The sequence below is a fragment of the Malus domestica genome, chromosome 02, assembly GCF_042453785.1.
Source record: "Malus domestica chromosome 02, GDT2T_hap1".
Classification (NCBI taxonomy): Eukaryota; Viridiplantae; Streptophyta; class Magnoliopsida; order Rosales; family Rosaceae; genus Malus; species Malus domestica.
In genome coordinates this window covers 30,091,819-30,107,404 of record NC_091662.1, presented here as the reverse complement: position 1 = coordinate 30,107,404, position 15,586 = coordinate 30,091,819, and the positions used below count along the sequence as shown (strand labels likewise).

At 35.7% G+C, this 15,586-nt stretch overlaps 2 protein-coding genes across 2 annotated transcripts; one reads left to right on the top strand and one right to left on the bottom strand.

The window, feature by feature from the left end:
- The first annotated feature begins 399 nt into the window (after positions 1-399).
- Positions 400-2,071, top strand: LOC103408495 (beta-D-glucosyl crocetin beta-1,6-glucosyltransferase-like). The gene has a single exon (XM_008347345.4). The coding sequence runs from the start codon at positions 469-471 to the stop codon at positions 1,861-1,863; it is 1,395 nt and encodes a 464-aa protein (XP_008345567.2). The 5' UTR covers positions 400-468; the 3' UTR covers positions 1,864-2,071.
- Positions 2,072-6,042: 3,971 nt separating this feature from the next.
- LOC103408484 (protein GLUTELIN PRECURSOR ACCUMULATION 3) lies at positions 6,043-15,237 on the bottom strand. Its single transcript, XM_029094206.2, has 16 exons — positions 15,012-15,237; positions 14,804-14,901; positions 13,288-13,423; positions 13,163-13,191; positions 12,934-13,030; positions 12,783-12,838; positions 12,558-12,665; positions 11,673-11,729; positions 10,553-10,644; positions 9,909-9,993; positions 8,866-9,018; positions 8,075-8,163; positions 7,775-7,954; positions 7,576-7,679; positions 6,733-6,823; positions 6,043-6,567 (listed from the first exon to the last, which is right to left on the bottom strand). Exons 1-16 carry the CDS (start codon positions 15,128-15,130, stop codon positions 6,508-6,510), a joined length of 1,554 nt encoding a protein of 517 aa, XP_028950039.1. The 5' UTR covers positions 15,131-15,237; the 3' UTR covers positions 6,043-6,507.
- Between the last annotated feature and the right edge of the window lie 349 nt (positions 15,238-15,586).

Sequence of the window (15,586 nt, the reverse complement as noted above, 5' to 3'; positions counted from 1 at the left end):
ATTATAATGAAGGAATGTTTTAATCTGAGGTGCGGTATTTAACCACCGTGACAATCCATTACTAGTTATTAGAAGTTAATTAATTAAGAAAACAAAAGATACAGTTGTCCCTCCCCCTCCGTTTGTGAAGAAAAGTACTAGCTACATCAAAGCAACACGTCCAGCAAACTCATTAAAGGAAACCAAGTTTAAGCTTCTTTTTTCTGAATTCGATTGGCCATATGTCCGGCAAACTCATTAAAGGAAACCAAGTTTAAGCTTCTTTTTCTTAATTCGATTGGCCATATGAGTCTTTGTCATAAGAATTAAACCGCCAATTCCTACTACTTACACGAACCATAAGTTTCCACGTCTTCTTCAAACTTCTACGTATCTTGCACTATATATATATCTCTCCACCAAAATCAAACTACAAGCCTACACTCATATACAATACAATCAACAAAGAAAAGAGTCAAATTTACAAAAATGGTTTATTCTGCCCAGCACAGAAACATTAGCATTCTTATGCTTCCATGGTTAGGTCACGGCCATATTTCTCCCTTCCTAGAGCTAGCCAAGAAACTCACCAGTCTCAGAGACTTTCACATCTTTATTTGCTCCACACCTGTAAATCTCAGCTCTATCAAGCCAAAACTCCCTCAGAAATACTCTCACTGTATTGAGTTTGTGGAGCTCCATCTTCCACACGATGAGTTGCCTGAACTACCACCTCACTACCACACCACTAATGGCCTCCCACCCCATCTCATGCCCACTCTCAAAAAGGCCTTCGACATGTCCAGCGATAACTTCTCCGACATCCTCAAAACCCTAAAACCAGATTTGCTTATATATGATTTTCTTCAGCCATGGGCACCCTCCCTAGCTTTGTCTCACAACATTCCGGCCGTCGAGTTCATCACCACCAATGCTGCCTTGATGTCACTTAGTGTTCACCAACTCAAGAACCCTAATGCTCAATTTCCTTATACTTCCATCTATCTTCGGGATTACGAAGCTAAGAAGTTCAGCAATCTGCTAGAATCTTCAGCAAATGGCATCAAGGACGGAGAGCGCGTACTGCTGTCAAGTGATCGTTCTCGTAACATCATTTTGGTGAAGACATCTGGAGAGATCGAATCAAAATATGTTGATTATCTCTCTGAGTTAATGGAGAAGAAGATTGTGCCCGTCGGCTCACTTGTTCAAGACCCAATGGATCAAAAGGTCGATGAGGAATCGTCGATCATCAAATGGCTAAATGAAAGGGAAAGATCTTCGGTCGTGTTTGTGTCCTTCGGGAGCGAGTACTTTTTGTCTAAGGAGGAAATACAAGAGATAGCTCATGGGTTGGAGCTTAGCCAAGTGAGTTTCATTTGGGTTATTAGGTTTCCCAAGGAAGAGAGAAGTACTAGCGTTGAAGAGGTTTTGCCAAAAGGGTTTGGGGAGAGGGTGGGAGAGAGAGGGGTGATAATGGAGGGTTGGGCCCCACAGGAAAAAATACTGAAGCATTCTAGTGTCGGTGGGTTTGTGAGTCACTGCGGATGGAGCTCGGTGTTGGAGAGCATCAAGTTTGGTGTTCCGATTATAGCCATGCCTATGCAACTTGACCAACCAGTAAACGCAAGACTGGTGGAGGAGGTCGGCGTTGGTGTGGAGGTTATAAGAACCGGCGAAGGAGGCAGTTTGCAACGGGAAGAGGTGGCGAAGGTGATCAGAGATGTGGTGGTGGAGAAGATTGGAGACTGTGTGAGAATAAGGGCTTTGGAATTGAGAGACAACATGAAGATGAAAGAGGATGAAGAGTTGGATTGGGTGGTGGAGGAGTTGATGCAACTTTGTACGAAGACGGAAGGGGAATCAGTTAGTACCTACTTTTAAGTGAGATTTCGATGTCGACACTTGCAATAATCATTCTTATGATTTTGAATTCTCACGTCAGTGAATCATAAGTCAATCTTTTGAAGTCGTGTTTGTAGATGTTGATCATTTTAATCATTATAATATGGTTTTTAATGGTCACATCAGCTTGTGAATGTATCATAAATATGTCTCTCTACATTTAATCATTATGTATTTATTCGCTTTTGTTGAATTGTTCTATCTCAACTATAATCCAAAAAATTAAAACATAACAATCACATATAATTAAGTTCGACTTTAACTACAGTTAAGGTTTAGAAATTCTTAAAAATATTATTCCAAACAAACGTTGACTGTCGAGACTGTCTTTGCCGTTAGTTTTTGCTCATTCTTCTTTTTTTTTTACCGTTCACGTCTGTATTAAAGATCAACATCAACCTATTAAAATCAATCGGTATAAAATAATTAGATTATTCTAGTTCAAACGTACATGAAATTGTTCTAAAAGATTCTAGCATGTAATATTGGAGGTGGCCGATGCATACTTGAATATGCTAGACAATTCTAACAAGCTATTCTCGGTAAAATGCTATGCTAGAAAACTCTAGCAAAGCAGCATCAATTTGAAAAAGCCAAGTCGGTTGACTTAGGCTAGAATGATCAAGAAAATGTTTTGTTATAGAAAATTCTAGAACAATGTGGTTAGGATGAAAAGAACCCAATCTCACCGACTTGGTAGGTCGGTTATGCCATGTATAAATATAGGTGTGGTGTTGGAACTAAATAACTGAGAGGAAGTAATAAGAAACCGAGTAATCAAGCAAGTAGGCAAGAAGTGAGAAGTAAGAGTAGTCTTGTAAGAGTGTAAGTGATTTAGAGTTTGTCTTTAGAAGTGAGAGAGTGTTATAGCTTCTAAAGTGTGTTCTTGAAAGTTGTGTGTTGTAATATTTTATAAGTGTAATCCAAGTAGTTTGTTGACTTATTTTGTCTCTCCAATACTTATATTAGAGTTGTGTACTCTAATTTTTCCTTAACAGTTTGTCTTTCTCCTTTGTCTCTCTCCATTCTTGTGGCTTAAAAGAAATTTTATTTGATAAATTATCAGTTATTGGTTGTGTTTTATATATATTTTTTTTCATAAAATTTTCTTTCCCTGCGTGTTTTGGAGATATTAAATGTGATGTCTGGACTGTAGCTACATCTGCTGTTGTTGCTTACTGCGCAATTTCAATGATCAAGAAGACCCTCTCATCTCAGGGCAAAAGTTTGTGATGAATAATAAGAAATAAAAAGGGTAATGATAAAGAGATTAAATTTGGAGACTAAATTTGTAAATTAAATGATATGTCACGAATTGAAATAAGCACGTTTATCAAGGTTTAAGTAATAAACCAATCATTAACTTCCATATTTTTTTAGTTTTCAAAACTTCGTCTACAAATTTAGTCTCTCTAGCTTACCCTTAAGTTAATGGATTTGAAAATTCTTCTAGCCATGGACGGGTTTTCATTGAGCCAAAAATAAGGAAAACGAGCAGTAGGCACATAAATTTGAAAAAGTTCAATTCACTTCTATTTTTACTTCTTACACACCTCTCTTAAATTTTGGTCGTTGGATCAAATGAATTGAAGAAAATCTATGGACAAAAATTAATAAAGTATATAGAGGTAAAAAGAAGTATTTGGATAGCACTACCGATTCGAAAACTGAGAAAGCCAAACAAACCGATGAAGAGTTGTAAACTTTAATGGCAAAGAAAACTAACGTCTGTATGAAATATTTTCTTTATAGAATTTTAAAACTTAATTGTAGTTAAATTTATACTTAATTATAAGTGACATGCCAAGTCCTAAATCATCGAATTAGTATAACAGTAGACTGAGTGAAATGTGAGTAAATACGCAAAGAATAAATGCAGAGACGCGAAATTCATGTATCATGTATTTGGCAAGAGGCCTATACTATATTTAGAGTGACGTATGCTCACCGGGTTGTCATATTTCTATACTCCTTTTCACATCAAAATGTTATACAATTTGCGATCTCCATTTTGTAGATTTTAAGCTGTAATTGGATTTGGGCAATTACTTTGAGGATCTCAAATTAGCAATACAGCCCAACGATCTGACAAAAAAGAAAGACAAACCGAATGGATCCAAGTTTCTCATTTTGCAGACGTCCCAACAAATGATCCAATTAAATTTCTGGTTTTTTTTTAATTTTTTTTAATTTTTACAATAGCGTCAGTGGTTAAATTGTTAGTTATTAGAGAGTGGTTAAATTGTTAGTTATTAGAGAGAAGAGAATCGGTGGGGATCAAACTTGAGGGGATCCATAGAGATCTTACCCGCATTAAGATGCATGGCGCCATCTTTCCGCTTGTACGGTAAAGCACCATTTGCAATTAAATTTCTGATTTTGACTCGCAATAAGGTCGAAAATAGATTCTCTATTTATATCTATATAAATATGTCAATTCTTTAAAGGGTTGCATTGATTCAAATTTTTGTAGTCCGGTCATGAGAAATTTAAACTAGATAATGATACGATTGACCGATAAAGGAAAATATGGTGGCATTACTTCAAATTTAAAATTAATAACTTTTTACAACCGGTTCTGAGTTCAGTCACATTTCCATTTACACAGTTACACTCCACCTTTAAATTTGAATTCTCGTTCTTTTATGACTACTTACCCTTTATCCCCAAAATAGATCTAAATAAAATATAAAATTTAGAGAAGTGAATGAAATGCATTGATGTCTGTGGTTTGGCGTCTGGACCCAACAATAGCCTTATGGGCCTTGCTGTGCTTCAGAAATAGGCATGCGCCCGTGGGTTTTTTTCTCTGTTGGGCCTTCCTTTTCTTTGGCCCACTCTCCCAGCAGCCTGAAGAGGCTACAAAGGCACTAGTAAACGAAGCTGACAAAGCTACCACCATGATCTTCATCGGAAAACATATGCATGATGTATTGCAAACTAAATACTTCACTGAAGAGTATCCATGCGCTCTCTGGCTCGCTATGACAGAGCGCTTCAATCACCAGACATATATATTCTTTCCTGAAGCAAGACATGACAACAACACTTACGCTTTCAAGATTTTAAGTCTGAATGAATACAACTCTAAAATTTATCAAATCTGATCACTTCTCAAGTTCTGTGACGAGAACTTGATTGAACAGGTTATCCTGAATAAAACCTATTCGACCTTTCATGCCACCAATATTGTCCCGCAGTAATAATATCGAGCACATATGTTTACCAAATTTTCGGATTTAACATTTGTCTTACTTCTTGTTGAAAAGCAAAACCTTAATGAAAAATTAGCTAGCTTGACCCACTGGCTTCAAGGCTATGCCTCAAGCGCAAGCAACCACTTCTCGAAGCCACAAACGACACGGAAGGCGTCATTGCCATGGCAAGAGACGGTATTCTCAACCCTGGGCCCAAGGTCGATAGAGAAAAGCCCACACAAGGGAGAAATTCGGCCCCGAAATGAGATTCCATCGCTTCTAAGGCCTCTAACTTCAGGAATAAGGGCAAAGCTTTCGTTAATCCAGATTCCACTAAATTAGATATGTGTTATCATTGTGGATCAAGAGAACATTGATCACGCATTTGCCGAGCTTCCCCTGATCGTCAGAAGGTTAAGATAAACTTTGTACAAGTGGTTAATCTTGAAGATACCACCATGAAGATTTTTATTTTTCAGCAGGCATCAGTTTCTATAGAAGAATAAATTTTAATTTTTTGGGACATGTTAAGGCCAAGTTCCCCTAGCGGCCAAACCCATTGTAGGCCAAACTCCCTCCCTTAATTTTTGTGGTTTACTTTTTCGATCAATTTCCTATGTACTTGGATTATTTGTTTGGTGTTTTATTTTGAATTTTTTTTTGGATATTTAAATTATGGATATTATTTCTCAAATGATTAATGAAGTGAATAGAATCATATTTATGCATATGACCGATTCAATTCATTTATTTCTATGTATGTCTTCTAGAAAGAGGTGATGATCAGCTACCTAGCACCACCTACGAAGATTTTTAGAACCGTGGCTATAATGTGATGCGCAAAACTCATTCAATATTGGATGAAGTAAAAGAAACAGTTGGCTTCAATAGAGAGGAACTCTTTGTATCACACATAAATATTAACAAAGAAAAGAAAGTAGGTAAATTAGAAGATTCAAAGTGAGTCGAAAATAATACTAGCCAGTAGCCAAGCAAGCATACACTTATTTGTATCTATCTTTATCGGATGTGTGATCCAACCACCAACACTATCAAGTTTACGACTAACCAGTCCAAGGGGTACGCAGAAAATTCATCCGAACAAGTTTATGGAGTCGAATATGTCCGAGAGAGATTCATTTATTAAACATGTTTATATACACATTAACCTGTATACCTTAAAAACGTCCAAAAGTTATGATATAGGAAATATGACAAACATCTGTTGCGGCAGCGGATTTCCACGAGTTTATAGTGGACATGTACAAGATCCTTGCACCAGTCTAGCAATGAGTTCATCAATGGAGGTTTGTGCCAGCAAAACATGAGAGCACTACAATGACATAACTTCAATGAAAATGTAGATTGGTTAGGACATATCTTTTAGAGGAGTCCCCTTTTTGTTTCGTTTTTCCAGCTCTGTCCCTTAATTTGGAAATAGTTGTTTGTACTCCGCCAGCAGCTTTGGGATGTCATCCAAACGCAACTGAAAACCACAATGTAATTAAAAACAATATGAGAAGAGAAAAAAAGAGATAAATATAAACACAAACTAGAAAAAAAAAAGTTCGGTGATGGAGGAAAATATGGTATCATGTGACAAGGATAATAATTAATTTGATTGCCTTGCATAACTAAGCCTGATTTATACCTGGTTAACATTTCTGATATGGTAAAAACCATAAGCCACTTTTCCAGGAAAACTAGACTCGAGGAACTGCATATCGGATCCACTATTTCTCCTATTATAGCCACGAAGAAAATTCCACAAAAAGAAAAAGATGGAAACATTAATCAACCAAGTTAGCAAATTAGCAACCGACAAATATGGGTTAGAATACAAACTTTCGTGGTTAGTTTATTTCATACATGGTTATTTTCCCCAAGCAAACATAATGTAAAAAATATGGAGAGAGACCAAAACATTTGAAATGCCACTGGACTGTGTCTAAATTTCAATTTTCATAACTTAAAAAATGATAAATTGATCACATTTCAGTTATTGAATGTCTCTAATAGATATGTCTTCACAAAAACAATGTGGAGCACAAGTGTTGGTGTCCATTTTACAGTACCCAACTTCCAAACAACTCACTCAATGTCCTCGGTTATCTTCTTCCTCCTAAACCCTAACTTACACACGAAATATGCAGTAGAAGTATATCATCAAATATTACTTTTCCGTTTTGGAGTAATTTATTAGCTAAAATAAGCAAAAATAAGAGAGCACACAAAAAACCCACTGACCCTTCTTGAGCTGTGATGTAAATTTTATAATCATCATACTGTACCTATGTTATGCACTCAACTCATGTTGCACGGCATACTATGTGGGGATCATGCCCTAGAAGTGAATATCATGTGCACAACCAAAGGTAAAATTAGGACTGAGGGAGCTAGCCACTTTTAGTTAGGCCAGGTAATCTTTAGTAATAACAACAGAATCCTGAAATAAGTTTAACTGATCATAAGCTATGGTGTAAGATGTTCTTACTGAAGACGACGAGTAATTAGGCGTTGGTAGTCCCGAAGCAAGGGGCCAAGCTCCTTAAGTGGGATAAGCCTTGGTGTAGATTTCCTCCAATGGTCACGAAGTGCCTGAGTTGTATTTTCGTTAAATTTTCACTCTTTTACACCACGGATTGCATTTGACATTTAAAACTACCTAATTGATGAATGATAAAGTACCCTACCTCAACATCTGAAACGTGTTCGTTACTAGCTACTCTTTCACCAACCAAATTCGAAGCCAGTTGAATGAACTCTTTGTCTTCCACCTCGTCCACAACTGGAACCCCATTCCCAAGGAGAGAAACAGATATTCCTAATCTTTTTTGTAACTCAGAGACAGCAGATTCTTCCATTTGGTTTTCCTGTTAAAATTAGAAGGGTCACTTAAAAAGTTAAACTCTACTAGTAAACTAGTATTCTTGTGAGATAATATAAAATCCATATTAAAAGTAGGACTTAATTGGAGGCATTTGTAAAGATACCTTGATATTGACACTTTCATTTCCTGTCTCCACATCCTTATTTTGGATATTTGGTGAAGCTGCAAGTAATCTCTTTGCAAGGGAGTCCTCTACAGAACAAGCAAAAGTGACAATAATAACGTGCTAGAATTAGGTTCTAATTCAAATGCCATGAAGCATAATAAAAAAAATAAAAAGAAATACAAGGTTCTCCTCTTCTTGAATAACTATACAGCAAAGATCATAAAACATCTTTCTTAGCTAATATGGCTTCTGCCATTCTCTCCTTCACTAAGCCATATTCAAGTCTTCTTTCCTCAAATTTTTTTCTTAACTAACAAGATTTAGATGATTTTGGAGCCTGCCCATCATGACCATACAAACTTCCAAGAGTTTGATATCAATCAAAATTGTTTAAATGTTACATTGAACTCTTTCATTAGATTTTCACAATTGCATGCAACATTTTATAAGCATTCCAGCAAAGAAAAAAGAGTTAATAATAAATTAAGGTGAAAACCAAACACAAATGTCTTTTCTTTTTTTTTCTTTTTTTTTATTTTTATTTTTTATTTTTTCGTTGCAGAAAGTTTAGCAAGATTCCTAGTCTAGGTAAACTTTTATGCTCTGCAACCGCAAAACATGAGGCTATGGCTAACACATCCCAATCCACCCCATAACACTTAATTTATAGCACAAAGGCTTCAAAGTAGTACATAGACGATTATTCCTAACTGAGTTCATCTTCAAGAAGTGGTTTATAAGAAAACAAAGCAAATTATCAGATGAGAAAAACAAAGACAACATAATACCTTCAGGAACCAACCACCACAGATCACCAAATGTTGATTTTCCATCAAAGCCACCAAATAACAGATAGCGTGAACCCATACATGTTAGCGAATGGTATGCTCGAGCAGGAGGAGGTTCATTGCCAGTAGGCAAGCGCTTCCATTGTGCAGACACTTGATTCCAGAAGGAAAAAGTAATTATAAATAATTGCATGAAAGATGCAAAGCATCCGAACCAAATCAAGAAAAAAAGTGTGCAGGTTTAGGAAGTAAAGGTAATGGTTTACAATTTTCTATATCAAATTATGGAAAAGAATGATGCAATTAAAAACAATTGCATCGAACAAGTAGAAATGTTTCACACACAAAGTTATCCACAAATATATAATTAAGAAGATAGTTTCTTACTCATTTAACGTAATCTCGATTTTAAATCAATAGTGCAATTCACTTACTATTTCATGTTTCGATGTTAAGCATTGGATGTCAGTGGTCATACCCAAGTCCTCTGTGTACAACAACTTAAAATTAGTTCCGATTTTAGTGACCTTTTTTTTTTCCTTTGTTCTTGCCTCGCATTTACAAAATATTAACACAAATCTTAATTCTTCATTTGATGGGCTGCTTCAATGATGAGAATCATATATGCGCTCGGCTTTCTGATTTTAGTTGCATCTGAGCCACTACTATTTTCTTACTTTCTCGCTTTCTGTCATATGATTGTCCTATCTATTTTATAGAAACAAAAGGATAGGATTATTGAAGATTGCGGTATGTCAGTGGACTATGAAAAGCTTTTCACTTATTTTTTACAAGTGAAAAAAATTTAAGAAGATGAAAAAAGGTAAGCCCAGTAAGAGTGCTGTAATTGTTGGGGACTGAAATTTTTCTAGTACCACTTGTGTCTAGTGAATGGTAGGCCTATGGTTTCTGTATTTTGTACTACATAAATATTTTAAATGAGAGTATTATCATGGAAAAAATATAAATGGTTGATCAATACTATGATGGCACATTAGCAAAGTTCAGTCAATAGTCAACAGAAAAGCGCAAGAAACAATTACCCCTGTCTAGAATAATGCAGTCATTGTGATAAATGTCATAACGACTCAACCAGCCACCAGTTCCATGGCCGCCAAAGAGCAACAGCTTCAAAAGGACATCAAGAAAATAGTGTGAAGATTTAATGATAAATAAAAACAAACAAATAACATGATGTATAATTTCCATTGTCATCAATACAAATATGAGTTTTGTAATCAAGAGCCCTACAATACAGGACTGGAGTAATTGTTTTGGCCAAAAGGTCTCATTGTTAGATACTATCGTATACCTCTTCTTCGCTACTCTAAGATCCCAGATGTTAAAGAGTTTATCTTTTCAACTTATGCAACACAATTGTATAAGTAACCATGAAATGAAATATGCTACTTAAGGAAAAGTTTGATACTATTTCAAGTAGGGATATCTATCGCCAAGGAAATAGGAGCTTATATGTTCACACATGCCAAGCTGAGATCACATGTATCTAAACTTAACAATCAAGCTTTGAACGATCATTCTGATGTTACTAAGGGCATCCTACCCTAACCAGGTTCTCCATAATAATAACAGTACCGAAATATATTAAATTGTAATGAAGTAGAAGTCGTCCATGAAGAAAGTGTATTGACGAGACTAATAAAAAAAATATGGAAATGTCAATTACATAGTGCCCTCCAGATGTCATAGTATGGCCACAACGAGCAGAAGGAGCTTGTCCTGGAAGCTTCAATTGGGTCCACCCAGGTGTTTCATTCTCTACCTTCCACAACAAAGACGAATCACAAAATATAGTTGAATAACTGAAAACCAAGTAATATATATATATATAATATCCCATGTTTTTTATATTAGTCTATATATAGAGTTTTTTTAATTGACACATTTGTAGCTTAAACTCATGAATCTGAGTAAACAACGGATGCGTCAAGCTAAAATAACAAAATATACAAAATATGAGAGCCCAACACAAGTGCAGGTGCACAATGTCAATATTGCTTCCGAGCTAAGAAAATAGAGGAACGGTTCCTTAATCCTTAATTCCTTATAGTACTAGTTGGAAGACAAACAAAACTAAAATGACACTATTTTTGAGTGGCTAAAACTCAATTTGGCCAGGCGCAAACAGATGCAGCAAAAAGCTAATTGTAGCGGGGTGTATTCAATTGGGAATTTGAGAGATTTTAATGGATTTATAAATCCATGAATTTTTATGGAGTTTAACTGATTTGTAGAGATTCCATGTAAAATTTTGATTCAATTCCCTCAAAAGCTCATGGGGAGAGGTGAGATTTGTGGATGCTTAAAATACACTACAAAATCTCTCCACTTCCCTCTAATTCCTCAACTTTTCTAAATTCTTTAAATTCTAATTCTAATTGAATACACCTGGAATGTTATAAACTTCTTTAAAATTCTAATTGAATACATCCGGATTTCTAAGGATTTTGATAAACTATCTTAAAATCCTGATTGAATACACATTGAATTTCAGAGAATCACTTAAAATCCTGATTGAATACTCCTGGATTCATCAAAAGAATTAAAATCTCTCAAAATCCCAGTTGAATACACCCCCCGTAATTTGGATGGCATTAGAAGGAGAATAGTCATCAGTTTGACAAGTGCTCTAAGAGGGACACATCAATCATCCAAAGAGGAAACATAAAATGTAATAAAATAATCCAACAAAATAGAGCAATTTTTAAAACCATGAGAACAAAGTAAAATCGAAAGGAAAAGCCATGACGAAATAGTACCATAGAAAAAGAGAATAAACTGCTAACCTTCTTCGATTAGACCCTTCAAAGCCCATAAATCACCCATTATTGGACCTCCACCTCCTATGAAAGTCAAGACAAGTATTCATGTCAGCTAGACTGCATATAAATAAACCCAAGCATCTTCTGCTTGCCTTACATAGAAATGCAAAGATTGGCATATATGTTTATCAGCAATCAAAGAACAAAAGGGAAAGGAGGTAAAAAAAACAAAAACCAAATCAGCGGACTTGAACACTGATTAGATTTCTATTAATGATTTTGTAACTCCTTGTACTTTAATCCGAAAAGTTCCAGGTACGCATGGGGCCAGTTAAACAGTAGACTGTAGAAGTTTGTTACACCAAAAAATTCAAGCATTCAAAAAGCTTATGGACACAATGGAGTAGTAGTATCACTTAATAAGGAAAACCCCAAATGGCTAGTGCAAAAAAATAGGCACTGAAATTATCTTCAAATGGGATATCCCATGGAAAGAATGGTCTGCCTTCACAAGTACATTTCATGGGAAGACCCCGTGTGGAAAGCTTTTCGAGGGATGATGGGTTTTCCTGGATTTACATGATAGTAACAATTAATTCATTGTGTCTCAAGTAATTAGGTTGGTTTACAAAATAACAGCAATCTCTAAGACATAATAAACAGCAATCAAAGAAATTAAATCAAAATAACAAAGTCAATTAGGCCAAAATTAGGCAATGTGGCTTCAGAATTAGGTTTCAATATGATACAAGAGGAATCTTTATTTCTCAACTTCAATATGATTACAAAATATATCATTATTTAGAAAACTCAACAACAAACAGAGAGAGATACACAATTAAAAACAAGATAAAATGAAACTTAAAAGGAAGAGTTATTATGAAACCCAGTCAAAGCATGTTACTTAACCTCTGCCACCATATACAAGCAACCGCTTCTCAACCATGGTAGCTGTATGGCCACATCTGGGTGGAGGCAAAGACCCAGTAACTGACAGCTCCATCCACTCTAGTGATACTGTATAGGGAAGACAATCAAGATAAAACTGATTTACAACCATTTCAACAAATATAATCAACCAAAACGAAGCAGAAAATAACAGATAATTCAAAAATCATAGAGAAAAATGTTTACTTGTGTCCAAGAGATACACATCTGACAACCACTTTTTACCATCCCAGCCACCATACCTGCAATTGTTTATAACTTTACATTTAACTTGACAAAAGTTACTAGAGAACCGTCATATCAGCTAACCAATAAGGAATGCAAAAGATATACTCACATAACAATTTTCCGATTTCCAATAGCTGAAGCTGCAGCAAAATCTCGTGCAGAAGGTAAATCACCAAAACTTGTCAACTCTGTCCATTGCCATATATCTAGAACAAACGTAATTCTTTAAATAAATATTTGATTACTCATCAGTCAAAGGAAGACAAAAAGAAAAACCATTAACCAAGAAGATATAATTCTCATGCCTTATCAGCAGCATAAAACAAATAGATGCTTACCAGTATCTAGGACCCAAAAGTCACCTAACCTGATAATCGAACAACGTCACTAATACCATTTGCATTAAAGTAATAGTTATAGAGCAGAAAGTTGCATATAGAACATCTAATGAATGTGAACATACCTCTTGCCTCCAGAACGCCCACCAAAGATGAACATATGACAATCAATCACAACAGCAACGTGAAATGCTCGTGGGCCTGGACCAACTTGTCCATCGGAGCCACCAGTGCACTCTGGCTGATACCATAATTTGTTGTCTGAAAAAGTAAAAGGCCTACATGAGATGCTATAGTAAACCTGTGTGAAAATCTATTACCAAAAAGTAAACTAAACTCCCACTCATAGAAAGCCTTAATCCACATAAGCATTGTAATTGAACTGCCACATTGCATATCATTTTCTATAATAAATACAAGTTTCCTTGCGCATAAGTATAGGTCCATTTCACCTGTTCGTTACCGTTACATGAATCAAGCACAAAGTGGTCCTTCAAACTAAGTCAGGCAAGTTTGCTCAAGAGAAGTATTACGACAAAAACGTGTAGGACTAGGATGTATGTTAGGGAAACATTGTTGCAACAATGCTGAATAGTGAGAAGTTCCTAACATGGTTATTTCAAACCGGGATATCATGCATACAAGCAAAGATGATTTTCAAGAAATACAAACAACAACAACAACAACAACAACAACAAAGCCTTATCCCACTAAGTGGGGCCGGCTGTATGAATCCTAGAACGCCATTGCGCTCGGTTTTGTACCACGTCTTCCGTTAGATCCAAGTACTCCAAGTCTTTTCTCAGAGTCTCTTTCCAAGTCTTCCTAGGCTTGAACCTTTGTCTCGTAATCACATCTTCTAACTGGAGCGTCTGTAGGCTTTGTCCAAGCCACCTTAACCGATTTTCTCTCATCTTACCTTCAATTTCGGCTACTCCTTCTTTACCTTGGATATCCTCATTCCTAAAATTTTCTAAGATCTCAAACACTATAAAATTTTCTAAGATCCTCAAATAAGTATAAAGGAGAAGTGCAAAATCCCCTTTACCATTCAAACTTACTTATGCTACAGATCCATGTCAATATCTATCTACTATATGAAACCAACTAAATTTCTTCATGATGTTATGTTTTGACCCTCTGTCAAATTCCTTTGTTATTTAAAAACTATCTTATGTCTGTCAGTACATGAATTCAAAACTCATTTTCAAATAAAAACAAACAGTTGTATAAGCAATTTAACAGTTATTTTATTTAGAGTTTTGTTAAATAATAAATTTGATTTCTTAAAATTAGTACTTATAACTTGTTAAACGTAACTGATTCTTTCAATAACCCAGGCAGGTCAGGGAACCTAGTTATCATTTTCTCGTCAGATTCATTGTGCCATGATCTCGATGCATTAGTCTTTGCATATATACAGATTTCAAATAACACATTGGAGTATAAAGTCAAATAAAAATTCTATACATCAAGATAATCAGTATAAGTGAACAAAGAACACCCAGAAATTCAAGAGAGTAAATTTACATAATTTCGTCGAATTTCGGATAACCCATATGACAAATATCAATAAAAATCAGAGCAAAGTACAATGAAGTATAACAAATAGAGATAATTAGAGAGTGGGAAACAAAGTACCAATGTCATAGACGACGATATCGCTGAGAAACTTCTTCTCTACAAGGCCTCCAAACACAACCACCTTTGATCTACCCACAATGACCGCCGTGTGACCACTGAGAATTCAAAGAAACCAAAATTCAAATGGAAAATCTTGAAAGCTATAAACACATACGAGAGAGAGAGAGAGAGAGAGAGAGAGAGAGAGAGAGAGAGAGAATTTTACCTGCGAGGTTGGGGTAGAGTTCCACCAAAATCAGAGGAAGAAGCTCGAACCCAGTAATGCATTTTATCTTGTTTCGCTGTGCCAATCACCGTCGCTTGCGATTGCCCACCAAATAGCATTCAGGCTGTGTTCTAAGAGCTCGAACCCGGTTATGCGTATGAGAACGGGCAGTTCCTTTCGACTTTTTGTTCAGGTTATAGTACAATCAGTTACTAGTGTAGCGGTAATCTTTTTCACCCGTCAAAGGCGAACTAAATCAAATTATTACTAACTTATTTGGTTTAGGTCATTCTTTTTTTTTAGTTATATAATATTGTTTGTTAAAAAAAAAAAGTATAATGTTATCCGAAAGTTTTTCTTCGTATAACATTGTCTCTTAACACTAAATATCACAAATGTCAGTGTATTTGTATCATGAAAATTACTCAAATTAATCTGATAATGAGAATCGATTTAACTAGCCTCCTAAACTTAATTCTTGATTTTCAAATATTAGATTAGGGATTTTGACACATCCCGTCCCGAAGGAGGGCATGCTGGCCGTCACGTGAGAGTGACGTAACCATTTGCACAGT